Here is a 22483-nt window from a genome sequence, read left to right as displayed (position 1 = left end):
TTTTGAGAAGCGAGATTTATTTAGAGAAGGTTACAATATATAAGTATTAAAGCTTTTTCGACATCGATTATCGAGGAAAAAGAAATCGATGTAATTTAAGTGAAGCCATTGGCAGATACCATGGCAGATTTAGGTACATATAATACACAACTGTAACCTGAAAATTCAAAAGTGCTCTTATGAGCCCACTTGAATAAATAATATTTTGATTTTCATTTCGTAAATACTAAACAAATGTATAACAATTTCCGAGGTCACTTAATTCTATAGAATTTTAACGATTAAAGTAGTCTCGAGCTAAGCAATCTTATCGTTTATGTCTTATATCTTACGTGATCTGGTTTCTTTCAGTTCAAAGTGGGGCACTCGTTTTAGTTCGGGCACAACATCACATACGGGTAGTGAGTATTTCTTAGTTACAACATGAAATATTCTTGTGTGATTAGTAGAGCGTGCATCTGCATAGCTTTATATAAAGCGACTTCAGTTTTCTGTTCTGACAGTTATACAACACTAGTGACCCGCTCCGGCTTCGCACGGATGCAATGCTGATACTAAATATACTACAGAATGTCTCCCAACGTTCACAATTTTTCAGACATAGGCAATACAAACCGCTATGTCCCTGCGTTTTAAAGCTGTAATATATACGAAAATATTCATTTAAATTACATGATGTAATAGGCCATCTTGATCTATATTAAATTCTCATTGTATTTAAGGTACTTAATTGGATTAATGCTGTATTGCTTGAAATCGCTTCGAAAATAAGCCATTATTTCTCATAAAAACTAAAGGGTAAAAAATGGTTATTGTGGGTTATCCTTAAGAGATAGACATATACCATTGCGGACGTTTTTGAAGATCTTTTTAAGGTGACCAATACTGTAGTACATTATTTTGATCTATCTCGTAGGGTTCAGCCAACGTTTGCAGTGTAAGCGCAAAAAATGTGTTTATTTACGACATCACTTTAGAAACCTCTAAAACTATCAGTGTTTCTCTACTTTATTGTGCATGTATTTTACATATAAACCTTCCTCTTCCGTTGAGTAATTTTAAAGATCTAAGCATACATAGGGACAGACCGCGGTAAGCGACTTTGTTTCATACTATGTAATGATGATACTGTTTTAAATTGGAACGCTCTTACCGTAAACAGGGCGTTTGGTCACATTACTCATACCCGTAACCAGCTACAATTTCTACCCAATCATAAATCATAAGTAACTTTTAATACCTCTAAAGCCTAAAGTAAGTTTGTACTGCTCACGCAGCTAAAATGTATTTATTTTAGTATTACAAATTATTTCAATAATCAAACCTTTCGATTTTTCTCATATAGCAGGTGTTCTGTAACGGCCACACATTCGAAGACAAATTCGAATAAACATTATGTCTTTAAATATCCTTAAATTAATTAATAAGCCTTGCTGTTTTGTTGCTTTATGCGACTTACATGCACTGTTTGTAGTTAATAATTGAAAATAATGTGTTCTTTATGTAGACATAGTAATAAAAACAACCAATAAAATGGCAATTTGGAAACTAAAAGTTTTCTTAGTGTGAAAGTTTCAATTGTTCAGTGGGAATGTTTTTCGAGAAGACTTTGGAATTTCTCAATGTGTATCTTGAATTTCTCTTGAGTTTGAAATCTCATAATTGTTATGAAACGTATATTTAATATACATACTCCTCTGGTTCATGTAGTATGTACGAGGATGTGTGTGAAGGACGTGTTACCGCTGAGCGTGTGTTAAGCAAAAACATCGCATTTGAATTGTAATACTAGTAAAATATTTATACATTAAATCAATAATGTAATATTTATTATGTGTGTATATTTTATTTTTTTATAGTATAGGGATGCGAACGGATACACGGGCCACTTGATGGTGAGTCATATTGACATTGGCGCTGTAAGGAATATTAAATATTCTTTACATTGCCAATGCGCCACCAACTTTGGGAGCTGAGATGTTATATCCTTTGTGTTTAGTTAATGGCTCGCTTAACCTTCAAAGTGGAACAAAGCAATACTAAGTATTGCTGTTTGGCGGTAGAATATCTGCTGTGAGTGGTACCAACCCAGGCGGGTATGCACAACGCTCTACCACCAAGTGATTCTAAAAAAACATATAAATGTACAATAAACACGCACAACAATGAATCAAAGTATTACACACATGTACTTTATAAACAGAAACAAAGGATATATAAAAATACACATTAGAACAACATTGAATCGTCAAACTTAATTGTGTTTATATAAAGTCGAGACAGATGTCTTTACATGAATAAAATAGAAATACGTAAACATTAAATCTTGGCATTAATACCGTGCAGAATGTCTGGAATGGAAAGATCCTTTTTAAAAAGAGAAAACTTTAAAAACGTCTCCTAATACTTAAAATTTTAAAGAGAATAAATAAGTTAAAAAGTATTTAATTCGAAACGAATTTCTTTGCCAAGTTGGTTGAGCGCACGCCAAGACAAGACTTCGCTAAACGGTTGCTATCACGATTGAGGTAGAGATAGCCTTTAAAACCCCTTAAATGCTAAATGTATTCAATCTCTAAGAATAAACTTTTACTTTAAAATAGTAATACCCTTAACTTTAATTTTGACGGCAGATTACAATTGAACTTTATTTAATCCTTAATAATTCAATATATAAATCAGTATATTCCTGCATTAACGATGCTTATTTCTTATAATAAATTAAATAGCTATACAACAGTGATAAAACTAAAAGCATGTTGGGGGATTAATCCTTAAAACGAGATGTGGCTTTAGACAACAGTGGGACACTTAAAGGCGTACTTAATTACTACTTATTCTTTATCGTTTTTACGTGCACCTGAATAATCAATCAAAGAAATCCAAAACATTAAAATAATCTAAAAATAAAAATAAAAAAAATAAATATTGGACAACATCACATACATTACTCTGATCCCAATGTGAGTAGCTAAAGCACTTGTGCTATGGAAAATCAGAAGTAACGACGGTACCACAAACACCCAGACCCAAGACAACAAGAAAACTAATGAACTTTTTCTACATCGAGTCGGCCGTTAATCGAACCCGGGACCTCGGAGTGGCGTACCCATGAAAACCGGTGTACACACTACTCGACCACGGAGGTCGTCTAAAGTCTAAGTCTGAAGAATCTGTAATTTCTTTCCTACATTAATTACCATTTAAATAACATGTGCTAAAATTAGTATTAATTATAATTTTAATTCTCATTCAACCGAACTAAATGAGTACGTACATAACTTTGATTAACAATTACTGTAACATTTGTAATCTGAATAATAATCAATGTGCATCGTATCCATTAACGCAATTCGATTAATCAGTTGTATCCGTTATTATAAACTCGCTGTCCGAATTATAGCAAAAAATATTTTTTGTCTAATTGTCGTTGTTTCATACAACAATTTCATAAAAAATACATATTATGTTTTATGCAACAAATAATTCGATTATAATAAATATTAATTCCAGTAATAGGATTTCGAAGCAGGCATTGAAGTTATTGTGAGTTTTTTTGTACTCACTCGGTTTTTTTCTTTCATCTGATTGGATAATAAGGCGTGCAATATTCTAGCGCGAGGTAAGATTAGAAGGCGAGTGTTCCAACGTAATTTTGTAATAACACTGACTAATGTCTGGGCAAGGAACAACATGTTAAATTCTATAGTTGCTGGCTACGGTGTAAAAAGTTATATAAACTTTACCTGAGAGCTAAGGTTACCAAATTCACCTGGGATCAAATTGTCTATATAAATAAATAAATAAAATAATAAATTAAGGCAGTACTTACTTTTATTAATAATGAGCATTGCTGATCTTTAGATTATTGCACCAAAGTCCTGATTAAATAAGGTAGGTTGTAACGGCACATTGAGGTTGCAGCGGGCAACTGGGTCGACTAGCGCTCTGAATTCGTACCCCACTCACCGAGATGAAAATTTATTAGTTCTTATTCCCTTCAAAATAAAGTTCGTTATTTCAGAAATTCTTATGTTTTTGAAAGGTCAGCGTTCATTCACATCGACGAAATCGATGCAGAGTTCCTGAGGGAAATAATTACAATCTTAAATATACTTACATATTACAGGAACGTCTGTGAATGAACTGTTTTGTTTTTTCTTTTATTAATACAATTTTTTAAACCTGAAAAAAGTTTAGATATAATCATGTACTTAATAGTTAATTTAATTAAATGAACGTATACGTAAATTATTATTTATTTTTAATTCATTTTTCATCAATTGAAATTAGAATAATATTCTATTCATATTAAAAAAATATTTTTAATAAATATCAAACGTAGAATTAATTCAAACATGTATTTATATAAGAAATATTTGCAGTGGGCACTTGAAAAAGTATGTAATAAAAACAAAAACAAATATAGCTATTTTACAAATCATGACCGCGTTGAATAGTGGCAAGGATTCTAATAGCATTTTCCCATCGAATTGCAATCTCAATTCCCTGAGCGAAAAATTAACTTCCTGTCAGCAATAGAGTCAATGAGTTGGGTGTTAAATATATCATGTATGACTGCGTGTCTATGTCCAGAGTATGAGTGTAAGTGTATGTTACTGGCATTCTAGCAGAGCATCGCGTCTATGATAGTGAGGCAGCCATTTTGATTTTTTTTTTAAGAAGAAATCGGATTTTCACCAGCTCACCGTGTAAGCGACAATAGAGATTCCGACGAGTTGACAATTTTTTATGCAATATACGTTTAGATATCTAGATATAGACAAATTATAATAATACTATTAAGTACTGTGTACAATTTGTCCAATAATAAATAATTAGGAACTCCACTCCTTTGTGGCCCCGGGGCCTCCAGGCTCCGTTGACTCCACGTCTAAAAACGATGATGAATTTGATGAAATTATTTTGAAATCAATTAATGTAGTATTTTCTGAAAAGTCAGTTGTATCACAACAATCACAATATATATAAGTTGCAGTTATATTAAAACGTATTACAGAGGCGAAAATTCCGTATTATTGCAGCGAACTTTGAAGAAGATAGTATTTTACTTAATATAATCGCTTTAGTTTCAGTAAGCACAGGTTCTTATTATTCAGTGTTCTTAGTTTGTCTTCAAACTTCCGCCATCTATTTCAATATTCACAACGATAGCAAGAATAATATGCAAGTTAGCAAGAATGACTTACACGATATTTTAAAGCATTAAGAGGCAAACATCTTATTAAAGAATATTACTCCAAACAAGAAAACTCGTATAGGTCATTAGAACTCGCTACTAACGTCATTAGCGTTGCATTTAGACTGGAACTGTACTTCTTATCGTCTCTAGTCTGTTGTTTACGATTCTAAATTGAGATATAATATTCACAATTTTTATACTATATATTTCTTTTTTTTAATATGTTTCTTTCACTTCGGACGTCCCAATTGCCTTTTGATATATAAAATTTGCAGTTCAATGCGTTGCGGGTTGGTAAATATGCATTTGTATCTGAATTTTCAAAGAAAAATTAATTTTTTACACCATATATATTTTTTTTATCGCAGAATACGAATATATTGTAAAACAACGAGAAGTTAAATTATTTCACATTAACCCGCAACAGAAAAGCATTCTATTTTTTTATGTTGATGAGTGTAATAACCTAAATAATTTAGGCATTAAGGCTAAAGAGTACGAGCAGAAAAAACAATATACATACTACATACATATAAACGCATTCTAAGAAAATTTCGCGCGGCTACAGACGACTAACCGGACTAACAAAATTTTATCATTTCAAAATTATTTTATATTTTCCACACACATATTTCTGTAATGTTTAAAAATTGCTCTAAATTCAATTTTTGTTAACGCTCCCTAATTCAAGAGGTCATCCCAATTTGTAAAAGCTCACTTATGTAAAAAACTTCATATCGATTGTATGTTTTCTTCTCCTTTCGAATGCCATAACAAATTACTGATAATACAATAGAGAAATTGATAAGAAAGTATTAACCCGCTATGTGATGTTTGTTAGTAAGGTTGTTACAAACAATATTTTTATATTTATAACTAAATTATTAACAAAACGATATATGTAAACTCCGAGATTTTGTAATAAAAACTACGAAACAATTCATTTAAAAGCAAGAATATAAACCAATATATATAAAAAATAGAAACTATATTAGAGTAACCTTATTAACCATGCCATTGAGAATAAACTTCAAGTAGAAATATCCTTAAAATATACCATAAATTCTTACAAAAGTAATAACATACTCGTATACATTTAAAATTTTTCGTTAGGTTTTAATTGTCAATTTGGCTGATAGAAATATAATGTATGCAACCGAAACCGAAAATGTGCCACCGATATATATAATGGGAACATTGAATACAAATTGAAATGAATCAACCGTTAACCAAATTGGAACTGCCTATTTCCCTTTCACGATGTCTTGCGTACAACATTTATCTTCGATAACTATGAAATATCTTTCATATTATTTACTACCATAAACACAGTAAAATATACTCTGTACCAAACTATGAACTTCTAAAGCTGTCAATATATACGTAATGTACGTTAGTTTATATATTACTCTACAATTACAATATTTATAATTTGGTTATATTTATATTAACTATATAAATATAGACAGATATATAACTATGTAAACTGTTGAAAAATTATGGACAGCTCATATTATTTTAAATATAAGAGACTTATTTGAATTTAATTATAAACACCCTGAACTAAACACTGTAGGTTAGGTTAGTGTATTTATAATTATATTGTATGTTAAAAACTTTAAAACCCTCATTGAAATGAGGAATATTTATAATTAATTATAAGTATGAAGTTGAAATATATAGAAATTCGATGTATTCATTTGCAATTCTACGCATGCGCAAAAAGTAAAACCGGCACTCGCTTTTGATGTCCATTAAACCTATAAATTTTTACACGCCAACCCAACCATTGACAAAGTACTTGTACGAACCTACGTAATGACAACTGACAGAAGGTAAGTCCATTTTACTATATAAATATATTGCATTAAGGACATTTAAGGGGAAAATGGTTAGAGTAAATTTTAAATTCAATTTAGAAAACCTTTCTAGAAGATACCACTCATCAAAAGTTCAATATTAAAATGATCGCGTTCAAAGTATCACGTTAGTGTAATATCCAATGATGACTGATAATATAATATAATAGCTGTCGCCTATGTGTCGAAATTGTATTGAAATTCATTATTAATAAAAAAATAGATAAAAAAATGTGTCAATTTTAACGGTTTTATTAAAAAGAAATATAATAAGGGGGTAATGTACTAAAAGCTAAAAAATAATTATTTTTATGTAATGTATGTCCTAAGTGCAAGTTGTCACTTTTCTTGTCAATCAGACTCAAAAATAAAATCGTAGGACAAAGCGTAAGTAAATATACGCCCAACTTTTTATTTTATACAGTTAACTACAGAGTACACATTATCCATACTATCCATACTTCCATACTAATATTATAAATGCGAAAGTAACTCTGTCTGTCTGTCTGTCTCGCTTTCACGCCAAAACTATTGGACCGATTTAAATGAAATATAGTACACAAATAGTCTAGAGCCTGAGAAAGGACATAGGCTACTTTTTATTTGGAAAAAAGTGCTGTAAAGGGTTGAAAAGGAGGATGAAAGGTTGTAAGTTGTTGAAAGTATTGTCATGTTTAGAATTTTTAGAACTAGAAGCATAAAGCTTATATTTTAGGCTGTACGCTTATAAACTAACATATCATGACACCCACTAAGGAGGGAATTTTGGGTATTCTACCCCTAAAGGGATGAAATAGGGGTTGAACGTTCGTATGGAAGTCCGTAATTTTTTAAGTTAAAAATATGAAACTTTATTTTTGAAAAACAGATTAAAAATGATTAAATACGTATTTAAGTGTTTCTAGATATTATACCTCTAAGGGGTTTAATAGGGGTTGACATTTTTTATACAGGTTAATCTGGAAGTCCGTCATTTTTGAAGTCTTTCTGGATATTCTACCCTAAGGGCTGAAATACACACCAATGTGGTATACAAAGAGGTATTACATTAACGTAATATTTTAAGTTAATTTGTAAATATATTCTTAGTATACGCGGGCAAAGCCGCGGGCAACAGCTAGTGTGATATTATGTATTCTTAGTGTATGTTGCCATACGAAGATTCTTCTTCCTTATAAATATAAGGAAGCGTCTTAAAAGCGAAGGCGAGTAAAAACATGTACATCCTTATATTTTAAGAATGAGAATCATTCCATTAAATAATTAAACAATCTGCCTCATAGATCCAGTAGCCAAGTTGTTTGTGTACGGACCCCGAGACCTCGGGAGTCGAATCCTAGATCTCGCTAATAAAAAGTTATAGCCAGAGGATGGGGGTTGGCAGTGATACACTGCCGTACCTCAAAAACCATGTAAAGCCATTGGGCCGGCACCTGATCCCTCCTTTCGAGACATATTGCCGACCCATCGAAATATGAAATTACACATTTATTTGAATGCTATATTTTACAGTTCGCTGACGCTGAAATTTATCCTGGAAGATATCCATTTGTCCATTACAGTTACATTATTACCTAAATAATAATAATAACGAATATTCCTTACAAATTTAGCTAAAATCTGTATTCATTAAATTGGTACACAATAAAAAAATCTCAATATAAAACGAATAAACAAAACATGAACGAATCCAAATGAAATCACAATTAAAACTGAATTGTTCAAGTTTCTGAAGTGGAAAATTAATCAATTGAACGACCTTTTTTATTCGTACCGATATCCCGTTCTAGGTAAATGTTGATTACGAGAAATGTTAAGGAGCGATGGTAAAGAAATAACCTTCAAACGAGATTATATTATACACGTATTAATTAAACGTTTTTAATTCGATACAAAACGTATACATAACTTATAAAATAAATTTAAATCCCACAAATTTATTGTCATTTTAACAGCTATACAGTTTTGTTCCATTTTTCCGTTAAATTGTCACTAAACAGTGATTCAATAAAATTATGCATAAACTAAGAGTCGATCAACAATCGCTGTTTTCATGAATACACAACTAGCCGTTTTATAATTATATTACCAAACTGATAGCTTCTCAATAAGCTACTAGAATAGGTCTCATTAAAAAGTCAAGTCTCAGTATGATATTATATACCAGTTACATAACTAATGTTAACTAATGCCATTCTTGCAATATTAATGCATTTGTCCTTCAGCATAGAAAAAAATACAGTCATAAATTTTAAAAATTTGATTGTTATTTACGAAAGAAAAGGTCATATCGTTATAAGAACGATCTCATTCTAAACATTTTTGGATAAAGTCCCACTTCGGGGCTAAGGTCTCCTCTCTGCGTGTGTGGTGGTGGATGGATTTTATCTTTTAATACACTTATTTTAAAAAACACTTAAAAAAATCAAACCGGCAGGGGTAACACATAAATAAAACACCATATAAATCACCAGTGAAGCCGTAGACTTATCCTTAACATAAATGAAAAAGTTACGACTGGCAAGAATCAGGCAAAAGAACTGAAACTAATACTAAAGAAAAATAAGAACATTTTTCTCTAGTTACAAAGTATGCTTTCTCAGAAAATGTGCTTCGTTATTTTATACTAATTTTTATTCCAAACAAATGTCGAACACAGACATCAAAGTCAGGATAAGCGTTGGTTCTTTTACTCTTTTGCTACCAAAGACTTTCTGTGCAGTTACGGAAATTAAAATATCACGAAAGTATTTTAACCGTACTTTAGATTATAACGACGCATTTTTTTTTGAAGTGTATTTAACCTTCGAACACAAATTTCACTAACAACACATGAGTTACTGTGATTTACGATGAAAACTCATAAAAGATCTCGAATTTCTCTTTAAATTCCAAAGAAGCAAATAGCAACCCGCATTGGAGCAGCCTAGTGAAATATGCTCCAAACCTGTGCTCCTCAAAGGGAGAGGAGGCCTTAGCCCAGCATTGGGAAATTTACAGGCTGCTTATGTATGTATAATGTTAAAAATAGCAATATTAGGGGTATATTTGGTAAGCCTTTGTGCCATACCGTCTGATTAGATACTACCCACTCACAATTTATTCTACCGCTAAACACCACTGATAAGTATTGTTGTATTCCGGTTTGAAGGTTGACAGGCACAAGGAACATAAATTCTTAGTTACCAAGGTTGGTCGCACATTGTCGATATAAGGAATAGTTAATATTTCTTTAAGTACCATTGTCTTAGACCAGTGGTGACCACTTACCAACCTCCTTATTCCTCCCTTACTCCTTTTCTCATGCAGCTTACATACTCCACTCTAATAAATAAAATAAAGGCAAGCGTTGTTGATAATCAAACAGTATGTATATTATTAGTCTTCCATGCTCTATTAGTAGATATGTAGGCAACCAAGTTGATATAAAACCCCTTTCTATAATTAAATCACCTTTTATAAAGCAAAACTAAAACGATGTACTCAATAAAAGGGTAGCAATACACTTTAGTGAATTAAAATATATCTATAGAGAATAACAATATGTACCTCATTTAAATAATTAAATAAAACATTAAATTAACGTGAAGTGGTTTAAGTTTCAAAGACTTGAACAACTTTTGACCTTTTGATTTAAGTGTAACCTTTAAAGCTTCTATAATTATAGTCGTTTTATTCTAGTGCTAACCTAGGTTTTGAGGGGAAACGGGTAGGTATACGTAAAGATTAACACACAAAACAGTACTCTTGATTAGTCATTTGACAAGGTTAAACCAACTCGGTACGTAATTTCTACCTATAATAAATCGACATTGGCGCTGTAAGAAATAATAACAATTTCTTACATCACACCAGTGCGCAACTTTGGAAGCTAAGATATTATGCCCCTTGTGCCTGTACTTACTAGTGAGCTTGAAGGGTGAGTGGGTTCAAACTGGATCACAACAATACTGAGTATTGCTCTTTGGTGATAGCATATCACACGAGTGGATGATATCTACTCAGACGGGCTTACACAAAGCCCAATCAGCCCAAGTAAGTCCTTTAATCCTACAGATATCATGATCATATTATATAGTTGAATGTATGAAAATCAATGACTACTAAATCAAAGCTTTGTATATGTACAAAATAATGTTATTCTGAATTATTTGTTAATTTTTTTTTTTTCAAGTTTTTAATGGTTCGGTAAAGTATCTTTAAAAACGCATTTAATTTATCTCGTTAGAGAATTCAAAATTGATGTTCACTCATCCTGTTTATTACGATTTACTTCAGTAAAACTAGTTTAGTAGAAAAGTTGCTTTTAATTAATTAAGAGTTAATTAAAGAAGTCTTAAAACAACCATTAAACAATTGACTATACATAATTGTTCAAAAAACAATCACTAGATTGCGAGATCATACTTGTAATGAATCGAATGAAAAGAGTTATACCAACATCTCTCAAATTTAATAAAATGTATTGCACAAAGAAGTTAAACGTACGAGTACATTTTAAATGAACTCTGCATTCTCATTCATTTGATTTATCAATCGAATATAAAATCGAACAAAGAAATAATCTTCTTTGTTATAAATTTTGAAGTTATATAAGAACAATAAATAGAATTTAAATATATCATATATCAAATAACAAAACACACACACAAACACACACACACTTAGGTATATTTCTATAGGACACGTAGTTATTTATTATTTAACAAGGTTTATCTAGTATTTTTACACAACTCCACAATTTCCACTCATCTTAAATTATATTTATAGTTCTTAGACCAACAGGTACGAAGAAAATGTCATTGTCGAAATGGAACATTTACCAAAATATTTTTCCATTAGTAAACTACAATGGAAAAGTAGAAAGAATCGCAATTATAAATATCTGGGTCATGTTGATACAGATAACCTCAGAGATTACGAGATGGAACGGGAAAAGGACCAATATCAAAAAGACGTATCAGACTAGTCCGTGTCTAATCACAATCGTGCATTTATTTCAAAATTGCGATATCGAATTTAAAATAACGTTATTTCAGACATATTGTCAAACTTTTAAAAATCGCAATTGTCGGAGCAACTTTACAAAAGGGGCACGCAGTGATGGTCAGCAATATTAGAGTACAGTATAATGATGCCTACTGCATCCTAATGAAGCCACCTCGATACTGCAGCGCATCGAATGAGTTCGCTTCTGGCAAGATTTCTAAATTACATACTGCTGGGATAACATTAAATGTATTTACTACGGTGTACCTCAAAATATGAGACTTCTAACTGTGTAGATAAATAAATTTAGGTTGCATGCATGTATTTGGTTAAAAATATATTATTTTTTGTTAATTCCTTCTTAAACTTTCTTAATATAAATGGGCTATATTTGCGTAACCTAATTTAATAATAAATTGCAATCGAGAATAATAAATAGTTAATTGCATCGCATCTTCCTAGAAGTCTAAGTAAAGGTTTATCTGCGACACAATCTACTTACACAATGTCTTATAAAATGAACGAAAAGGGCCTCGTTCAACCCTTTTGACCTTTTCTGATGTTCGCTGACAGAGGACGATCCTAAAAGAACACTGATTAAATTTTTCTTTCAAGTTTTTGTTATTGTATTTTTTGGTACATTTACTATTTCACAATACCAATTTATATTAAATGTTATTATAAACGTTCTGTCTCATACACTTTTCTAATTAACTTTTCAATTTATTTTTTTTATAAATTTAAAGTTTAGCGAAGATTTAAGAATAAGAAGATTGGACATAGATTTTATATCTATGTCCAATCTTCTTATTAGTCATAGTTCACTTTTTTATTTTTTCCATAAAATATTTGCCTTCAGAGCAAATATGCTATTTTAATTATAAATTATATATTTATTTAGAGAATAATCATTACATAATATAAAACAAAGTCGCTTACCGCTGTCTGTCCCTATATATGCTTAGGTCTTTAAAATTACACAACGGTTTCAGTACTTAGTACTTCAGTACGTACTGAAGTACTAAGTACTGAAACCGTTGTGAATACGTATTCAGTTGACATATTTTTGTAATGACAACGATTCACAAATCGTAAGGCAACAGCTAGTTTAAAATAAACTTAAGCTTGTTCAAATTATGTTACTAAGCAACGACCTTTGTTCAATTTCGAGGTCCTAATCTCTCTTAATCTCATTCAATTAATCTCTAAGTACACTCGTAGAAGTGACCTGCAACTCGTCCCGAGGGCTCTACAAATTAAAGTAAGCATTATTGTACGAGTCATTTAAATCAATATAAATTACCTCAATTTAATCCAAATATTATTATATGTATTACTAAAAGAATAAACCAGATATTAAATAGGTTTTAGAAGTACAAAGCCTTCAAATATACTGCACTACATTTAGTCTTAATGATTTAAATAATATGACAATAAATAAGTAAATTTCATGTTACACATCGTACCATAATGGTTCTTTAAAATAAAAATACATTATATTATAAGTATTTTGCCGTTTTCTTACACACTCATAAATTTAAATTGTTTTGTTTGTCACAATGTACAACTTTTTTTTAAAGTTAAAAGTTGTTGTTCCATACGTGAGATGTTCTGCGAAGTTAGCTTGAGATTTTTTGTGTTACAATATTTTTCTTTATTTAGATATATTAAAATGAAACTTAATTTTACCCGTATGAAGTGGTTAGCTGATCTATATATTTTCACGAGATTTTTTTTTATTTACCTTTGAATTAAGTAACAGAACGTTGAGGGAACCTCCGTACTAATTTTGCAATTTATTTATTTTTAAGTATTTTTTCAATCACGCAAATGCGACACGTCAGTCGTCCTATAACATTTTTTGGTAACGCCTAATCGAGCAAGGTCAACAACGTATATCCACTTCTTAAAATGAATATTTGTACAGTTTTTGGAGGCAGTTGAAGATTTCTGGATTCCTAAGTCAGAATGTTCGTGGTTGGCGCCTGAACCATATCTGATAATTATTAACGTGTTACATTGCATTAATAAGTTTTTTTGTAAATATAACCTCTAAAAATAAACCCTTGGCTTAAAATTTCACTTAGTATTTTATTATATTTCGATAACACTACGTTTCTTGTCAATCACCGTGTCCATGTATATTTACAGGTTATAGAATAGGTAATAGAACCTATATATACATAAATAAAACAGTTCAGTACCTTTGTCTTCTCTGTTCTGTAACAACCGATTTTCTTTTTTTGTTTGAATTCTATTGACAAGCTTAAGTGTTATAAAAAAAATGGAAGATTACAAAAAGAAATATTCAAAACATTCATAATTGCTTTCCTCAAATTTCCAATACGATGGTACAAGAAATTATTAGGATTTCGACTACTGGGCAAAATTATATTGCAATATCACTCAGTTATAGGTTCTGTGATGTAACAAGTTATACTTATGTTTGATACTTTACAAGTAAATTTCACATGCTGTATAAGCATCCATTAAGAACGTATTTTTGAAAACACGACCCTCGAGAGACTGAACGGAAGTGTAATGAGGATTTGTGTAGGATACTTCCCACTGGAATTAAAAGCTAGAAATATCACAAATACGTTCCTTTATATTACATAAGTAATAAGAAGATATTCGAAAATCAACACCATAAGGAAAGCAAGTGACCCAAGTAATGATTAACAGAAACTATATATCAGTGGCAATTTAAATTAATTTAAATTATTTTTCATTTAAGCCAGGATTGCGTATCTGCCTGCAAATAAAAAAAAATAATGAACATAAATTTTATTTGCTATACATAAAATTAAATCAATGTAATAAAAAAAATATTATTTAAAAAACAACATGCTCATTTGTACATAATATATCAAAAACTAATTATATATATATATATATATTTAACGAGCTGTTTCTTTGTCTTTAGTTTTGAAGAATAAAATTAAGTAGATAAAATGTGTTTGAAACGTTATTATAGTGACGTAAAATAATACTGCCCATAATCTGGAGATTCTTACTGAGATTAATTGAACAATTAACTGCTGAGTTTCATTTAAATCAATTACGCTGTCGAGCGTACCTAGAAGTACATGTAATATTATCCTAAACGAAAGCTCGATGGTAGTACTGTGATTGAATTATCAAAGATCATTATAATGTTATATCTACTTCTTTTGAAAATATGATTTCACTTTTATGATTCGCGCACACAACAACTTGCTCGTTAAAACGCCAATTGAATGTCAAGTCACTCGAAATAACAACAATAGTGATATGGAAATATTACGCGATGAAGGTCATGAAATGTATATATTGTGATAAAAATAGAAGAAATTACATGTATCATATTTATAATAAATATATTTTGTTCATAAGTACATTACAATTATTTTATTGTAGTGTATAAACTATTTTTAATTACGCCAAAGTATGACTTCTCACGCGCGTACCTAAGTACACGCACCTTTTTTATTTTAAAAGGACAATTCTAAAACTTGATAAAGTAAATATAGCATAGCAAGGGAACATATTTAAGAAATGTACACAATCAAGTGAAGTTCTACATTACAGAATATAAACTTGTTTACAGTATGGCTTGTATTCTACAAATTTAGAATAATGAAAGCTTACAAAACAAATAATACTATCATTATTGTCATCATAATCAGCCTATATCAGTCTACTGCTGGACATAGGCCTCCCAAAAGCACGCCATTGAGCCCAGTCTTCGGCCTTTCCCATCCACTTTATGCCAGCCACCTTCCGCACCTACATCGCATCGCTCTATCCATACAATTAAAAATATATCAAAACAACATCAGTTTTTACACGATGACGTTGACGAAAGAATTCACTTTAATTAACTCACTATAATGTATATTATTATTAAATGTTCATTACAAATTATAAATAATTAAAGACATTAGTAAAGACTATATTCTATACCAGATGTCTGAAACACGAAACTCAAATAAAAACACCGCGACCACGACAAACACCCGTATGGCAATTTCAAACATTAGTCTCAAACAGAGCCAAACCAGATAGCTTTGACTATAACCAGTTGCCAATGATGGAAATAAACAATAATTGTTTGATTGCCTCGTTGGCATAGCGGCTAACAAATACGGTCCTGGGTAAGTCAAGAGAGGTCCGAATTTTAAAAATTGACAGGACTCAAATTTTAATGCCTTCCTAGAATTTCCTTTAAAATAATGATTTGGAATGCCGGGAAATAAAAAACGCATTCCTGGGATAGACAAATCTCCATGGCTCGGAAAGCACGTATGGATCTCAGTCCTGCACGTGAACTCTCTCCGTATGTCGAGTTGAACTCCCGTCGTACCGAATTATGAGAGAGAGAAAATAGTGTTATAATATCCCACGTGCTATTGGCAATGATTCGTTGAAATTAGCCGCCATTAATAGAAACGTTCAGGGTATCCTCGTCATTTGAAACAAACAGCATACACACATTGTAATATGTTATTTCAGACAGTTTTTACTGAGTTATACATCCCGAATCAACCTGTAAGGTAATTGACCGAAACTAAAAGCCGCCTTAATACCTAGACTGCGTACAATAGGCTTTATGAAAGTAATTCATTTATCTTCCTTATTCGCTTGTTTTGCTTCGACTACTTTTTCACTAACGCTATCAATAAATCACGCACCTTGCTTCCTTACTTAGAGTTATTTCTCTTACATTTTACGACTAACCAATTGCGGTTACTTGTTGTTTTTTTTTATATAGAGCTTGTATATTAAATACTGAGTATACAAATTATATATAAAAATATAGTGTTAAAAAGTTTCATATAATATTATGAAGTAGTAACTAGTTTGTTGAATAGATGAATTCTAGAATTATACATCGTTAGGTTCATAATTCCTTCGAAGAAAAGGCTGTAACATATTGTGTAACAAACTTGTAACAAGTACGAAAATAGAAAGCTTTTATAACTATTTACATATTATTTCCTTCCGTGCTCTCTTTTTTCTTTTGATCTTATGTAGTCAGTACAAATCCATTCCTTAATATCATGTTTCATACTAAATTTCTATCTAAATTTTTATGTGTTACCTTTAGAATTTTACAATAATACTAAGGTTTGAGTTAATAGAACACCTAACTATATACTTATTAGTGCAATAAAATATCGGAAAGCTACAAAAGTGTAATTTAAAAACTATAATTACGATTCCCAATACTGCTCAAATTATTCATTTTTATCCCACACATATGTCATGATTAATAGCCACAAATTTGTCTGTATTGTATGTAATCATTAAATTATTTTGTATGTAAAAGTTCTGCGTAAAATAAACATTTATACATTTAGGTAATGTAGTGAGCCATACGTTGATTTTCTTTATTACACGTCTAATATATAAAAAAGAATTCACGTAACATTTTTGTATTAGAAGTATTATTTACTGATTCAATTTAAGTTCATCGATATATTTGAATAGTAAATAATTTATGTTAGATGCTAGTACTTTTTGTTGCGTCCTTAAAAATATAATAATAATGTAATAATAATCATACATTAAAAAGAGCTGGCAATATCTAGCAATTGAACCTTATACTTATATAGTACCTCTATTGAAATAAAAATGTTTTAAAAAAAGTATATAATGCTCACATTTCATATATTATGTTATAAGATTACCACGATTACCTTTTTTTACAGAAGTTAGACTGACAACCACAGAGAATGTGTACAAACTCTTTATAAATTATTCTGTCTTGGAACTTTAAAAATAACTTATTCAAACTTAAAATAAAACTTCTAAACTGTCTCACAACTTGAAAATTTTAAAAGAATGTTTTGACAACATTGCTTAAGAAGACACATAAAGTCAATACACGTATGATTTTCATTTTATAAAACTCAAAACATTCAAAAATGTATGTCTATCTATCTAGGAATGCTATCTAGCATTCCTAGATAGATATACATACATGTGATGATTTTATTCGTATTCGAACTTGTACTTTTTTAGGTTATTTTAAATACATAAATTATAAACTTACTTTTCAGACATAACCTAGTTTATGAGTCTACTTCGTTTTTCGCACTGAAGAGATAAAAACGCGCATCACGAGTATATTCCAGTATTATCGATCACATATATTTAAAAATTACACGTATGTATGAACAACGTTAACTCACTAGTCACTTTTTAGCATTTTTTAATGGATTTAAACTACGTTAGTTACACTCAAAACGTAACTGACACACCCGACGCTTATCTTCGTTTAATAATACTTGTGATAAGAGTGATGGGCTAGTGATAAAAATAAACCTCTACAAATAATAATCGTTACTCGGACCAAAACATAATTAATAATCTAATTTTTCTTGTTGTATTTATTATACTTAGGACATATATTTTCTCTATATTTTATAGTAAGTCTGTATCTACAGCTGATAGCATAGCATATGAAATAGAAGATAACCCTTTTTTCAAATTGTGCCTTTTATTTTTTATTGGGGCGAGGGGACACAGATTATTTCGCCAATGTCACGTGCGAAGAGAACCCCTTAGACAAAAAACGGCATGTATGTCATAATATTATGATACTATGTTTTCAGATATTTGTTTTTTGTTGTTTATTGTAGAATATTAGGGATTCTTGGATTAAACCTTATAGGACAAAAAGGTTTTATTACTTTTTAATTAAAACGTTAGAATATTTTTGAAATTTTTCACTTCGGTTTAAGATTGAATAACAAATATTATGTGTACGTTTCTAATGTTTGTCGCCCAACAAATTTTCATACTAAAAGATTTTTTAAATCCTACTACGACGTAACCATCGTTAACCCAAATGCCATCCCGTCATCAATCAAACGTTATCAATTCCACCCACGAAATATTAGGCAATTACAATACTCGCCTTTTGGCAGGCATCACGTCGTTAAACCCTTTTATCTCAACCATATCAAGGCAACAACATGTTTTCATTAAACACTGAAATGTTTATAAGCGATTATGTTTTACTTAAGTTGTTTTGATTTGATATACAATACATTTTTCGAGATCATTTGAGTGTAGCCTTTTAATTTACCGTATTATTAATGAAATAAAGTTAAAATAAGGCTATAATTGTGCAATAAGAATCACAAATATCTACTATTTACTTACCAATCATGTGGAGGCTGGGGTCGACGACGAGCTTGCACACAACACGGTGGTTCTTGTTGCTCGCAGGGTAGCTGGAGAGCTGGAGGTGGCGGAGGCGGTGGCGTGCAAGCGAGACGGCGCGCGGCCGCGGCTCCAACATAATCCACGTAACGAGGAGGTGGCGAACCAGCTATATCCTCGCGGCACGCGGGTCCGCAACATTTGCGTGATGCTGGTGGAGGAGGCCTGCACGCCAATCCACAGTACACTGGTGGTGGTGGACGCACTGGGACCGGAGGTCGCGGCACGTACCGTTCGACGGGTACGTGTGCTGCAGGTGGCACATATCGAGGTCTTCGTGCACGCTCGACTTCTGCACTCCGACGCACCCGCCGCGGCGACGCCGAAAACCGATCCGGTATTGGCGCGGGCGGCGGCGGGCTGAGCCTTTCCGGCGGCGCCACGCTGAACGCGCCCACAGCCGGGAAGCGCTCGCAAGGGGAGCGCGCGTACTCCTCGCCCATGGCGCGCGGTCAACCGGACCCGCCGCCGCCCGCGCGCCCTTCTGTAGATATCGCGATGTTTCACATACCGGGTGACCTCTTTAGCACGCTCACTTAACTGGCGCTCCACTAGCACGCAGAAACTGCGACACAGACCCGATATCCGCATTCACTCCGAGAGCGCCATCGCGCCCCGCCGGATCGATAGCGGCGAAGCGGTGCGGCCTCAGGGAGCTCCCACCGCTAAGGAGGTGCCGCGACGCATCTTCCTTTCTGAAATATCCTGTTGGCGATGTTTCGTTTAAATTCGTACACTTGGGCGAGGCGAAACTGCGTCCTCGAGCAAGATGGCCGCTTTCGTCATGTCCGCGAGAAGCGCGCCTGCGCTAATATCACTTTACGATGTTTGTTTTCACTAGATTTACATTTGGAACTCCTTTTTTAACACAAAACTGTTTATTGATATATGTCCATTTCACAAAAGACAAAACAATTAATCAAGATATCACGTCACAGATATAGAGGTCGTCAGTAATGTCACTAAGAGGACGAAGAACATGCGTCCCGAAGCGCTCTGTGACCGAACGACAGCAGCAAGGACGCGAGTGCGCGTGTCCACAGCCCGCGGCGACGTCAGACCGGTGCGCGTATCGACGCCGCGGCTGCGCGAACTGCGCCGTGCCGCCAACCTGCGACTGTATTCACTGTTCACCATTAGAAAAACTAGGAATACTACTATAATATATCAAATATGCATTGAGTAGATATACATATATGAATATGTCTCGGTCTTGTTAAAGCAATTCAACTTTTATAGCAACTCGTTAATAAATTTATATGTTTTTATAAAACTCAAAAAACTGATTTCTTTATAATAAATTGCCTAACAGCTAGAAATTACGTACGTGGGCATATTAATTCAGCACCCCATAACTATACTATCTTATTCTCTAATAAAACATCTCAATAATATAGACAGTGTATGAAAACCCCCATTCAATCAACTAAAGAGCTCTGTGCCTTTTTTGCTAATTGATTGGTAAATATCAGACTCGAATCTACCACATGACTCTCTGGGCTTCAGCCCCGGGCCCCGTGGATTCAAGGGGCCCCCAGCTAAGTCAAGTCAAAGTTAAAAATAGACGATAATGCGAAAGAATCCATAATTTAATTAAATTAAACAGATCGTATGGTTTGCAGTCCTGCGAATACTGCGATTAATCAAACCCATTCAATAAATCTTTGTCATATGGAAGACAATACTATAATTAAAATACAAGATATTTTGGTGCTACTTAAAACCCAACAAAGAAAAGGGAGGGGAAAAAAATACGGAGAAGACGCCTTTGTACTAACATCAGCCGAATGAAAAGCTCAGGAAAATGAAAAAGTTAAAATTAAAGAAGAGAAAGCAGAAGCCGTTAGAAGAGAAAATAAGATAGAAAAGAAAAGAAATTGGAAAAATAGTAGAAAGTGGTAAAGAAAAAGTAATGTGGAAAAGTACTTGAAAGTACTAACAAAGAAAACCAGAAAGCAAGTACTAACAAAAATTACAGAACAGCTAAGATAGAAAAAATGTTGACTGAGACTGATTCAGATGACTAAAGTGACTTAAGAATTACTTATTTGTTATGATCTCGATCGATTAGAGCTGCGATTTATTCAAATGTAATTAAGGAAGTTAAATAGTCGTAAGCTAAAATTGTTCTATTTTTTTGTTTAAGTCTCAGTGAAACACATCGCAGTTAAAACAATGGAATTTAATTAAATCTGATGTTCGAAAATCCTATGAAAGAAAACGTCATGAAAAATTTTCTCGTTTCTTCAGTAAGGAAGATAGCCTCTGTTTTTGTCATGACGTGAAAAGTTTATTTATGAAAAGAAGCTTGTTGACGTATTCCCGAACTGCTATATAATCTTAAAAATATATTTAACCTTACCAATCACAAGCTGTGAAGCCCAGAGCTCCTTTTCCAGGGTGGCATATATATATTACATATAATAAAATTGGAGTATCTGTTTGTAATATTAAAATAACCGCTTTTTACTAAATGCATGTATATACATGGTACATATACCAAAATAACATTTTTTACAATTTTTGTCTGTCTGTATGTCTGTCTATTTGTTCCGGTTAATCTCTGGAACGGCTGGACTGATTTTGACGGGACTTTCACTGGCAAATAACTGATGTAATAAGGAGTAACTTAAGCTACTTTTATTTTAGAATGATATATAAAATAAAAATAAAGTCACGCTGCAATGTCCAAATAACTTACATTCAAAAGCGCACGAAGTCGCGGGCACAGCTAGTAGAGAATAAATATAGAACGACGATGTCAAATTCACGACTTAACCGTTTATCCGTTTTGTCCATAAATGTAGATTTCACTAAGAACCTAGAATGAGAGGAGCAAATTAAAGAATTCTCCAAAGGAATTCTCCAAATGCAGAAAGGTTGCTTTATAATTTGTAAATTTCTCTACGGTTGTATAACACTAATGTATAATATATTATAATATAAATCAAATATTTTATGGTCTCATTTTTTTCTATACATTGAGTAATTAGGTGGGTCCCTAAGTCCCTAAGTAGTATTAGCCTAGGGCCCCATAAACTCACGGTCCGGCCCTGGTAAATATGTCTTTGGTTCTTAGATATGACGTCAGCAATTAATTGTAGGAAGTAACCGACTGTCGGCTGGTTGAATATATTAAGCAGAACATGACTGCGTGTACGCAGTGTTTCTATAGTATTCTTGCAAAAGAACACTTGGAAACCTTCCACACTTACTAATT

At 32.3% G+C, this 22483-nt stretch overlaps 1 protein-coding gene across 3 annotated transcripts in view; it reads right to left on the bottom strand.

The window, feature by feature from the left end:
• LOC113395147 (inactive rhomboid protein 1) overlaps window positions 1-20321 on the bottom strand; it is a 140192-nt gene extending 119871 nt beyond the window's left edge. The window contains exon 1 of one of the 3 annotated variants that reach the window (XM_064215876.1): window positions 19204-20321. In XM_064215876.1, coding sequence (XP_064071946.1) covers window positions 19204-19706 — 503 coding nt within the window. In that variant the 5' untranslated portion in view covers window positions 19707-20321. Of the gene's footprint in view, window positions 1-18088; window positions 18292-19203 lie in introns of those variants that run through there. The other 2 variants (XM_064215875.1, XM_026632704.2) reach the window with 2 other exon arrangements.
• Window positions 20322-22483: the final 2162 nt, after the last annotated feature.

The sequence above is a fragment of the Vanessa tameamea genome, chromosome 9 (genome assembly GCF_037043105.1).
Source record: "Vanessa tameamea isolate UH-Manoa-2023 chromosome 9, ilVanTame1 primary haplotype, whole genome shotgun sequence".
NCBI classification, from domain to species: domain Eukaryota; kingdom Metazoa; phylum Arthropoda; class Insecta; order Lepidoptera; family Nymphalidae; genus Vanessa; species Vanessa tameamea.
The sequence above is the reverse complement of the archived record's forward strand: the minus strand, read 5'-3'. Positions and strand labels throughout refer to the sequence as shown.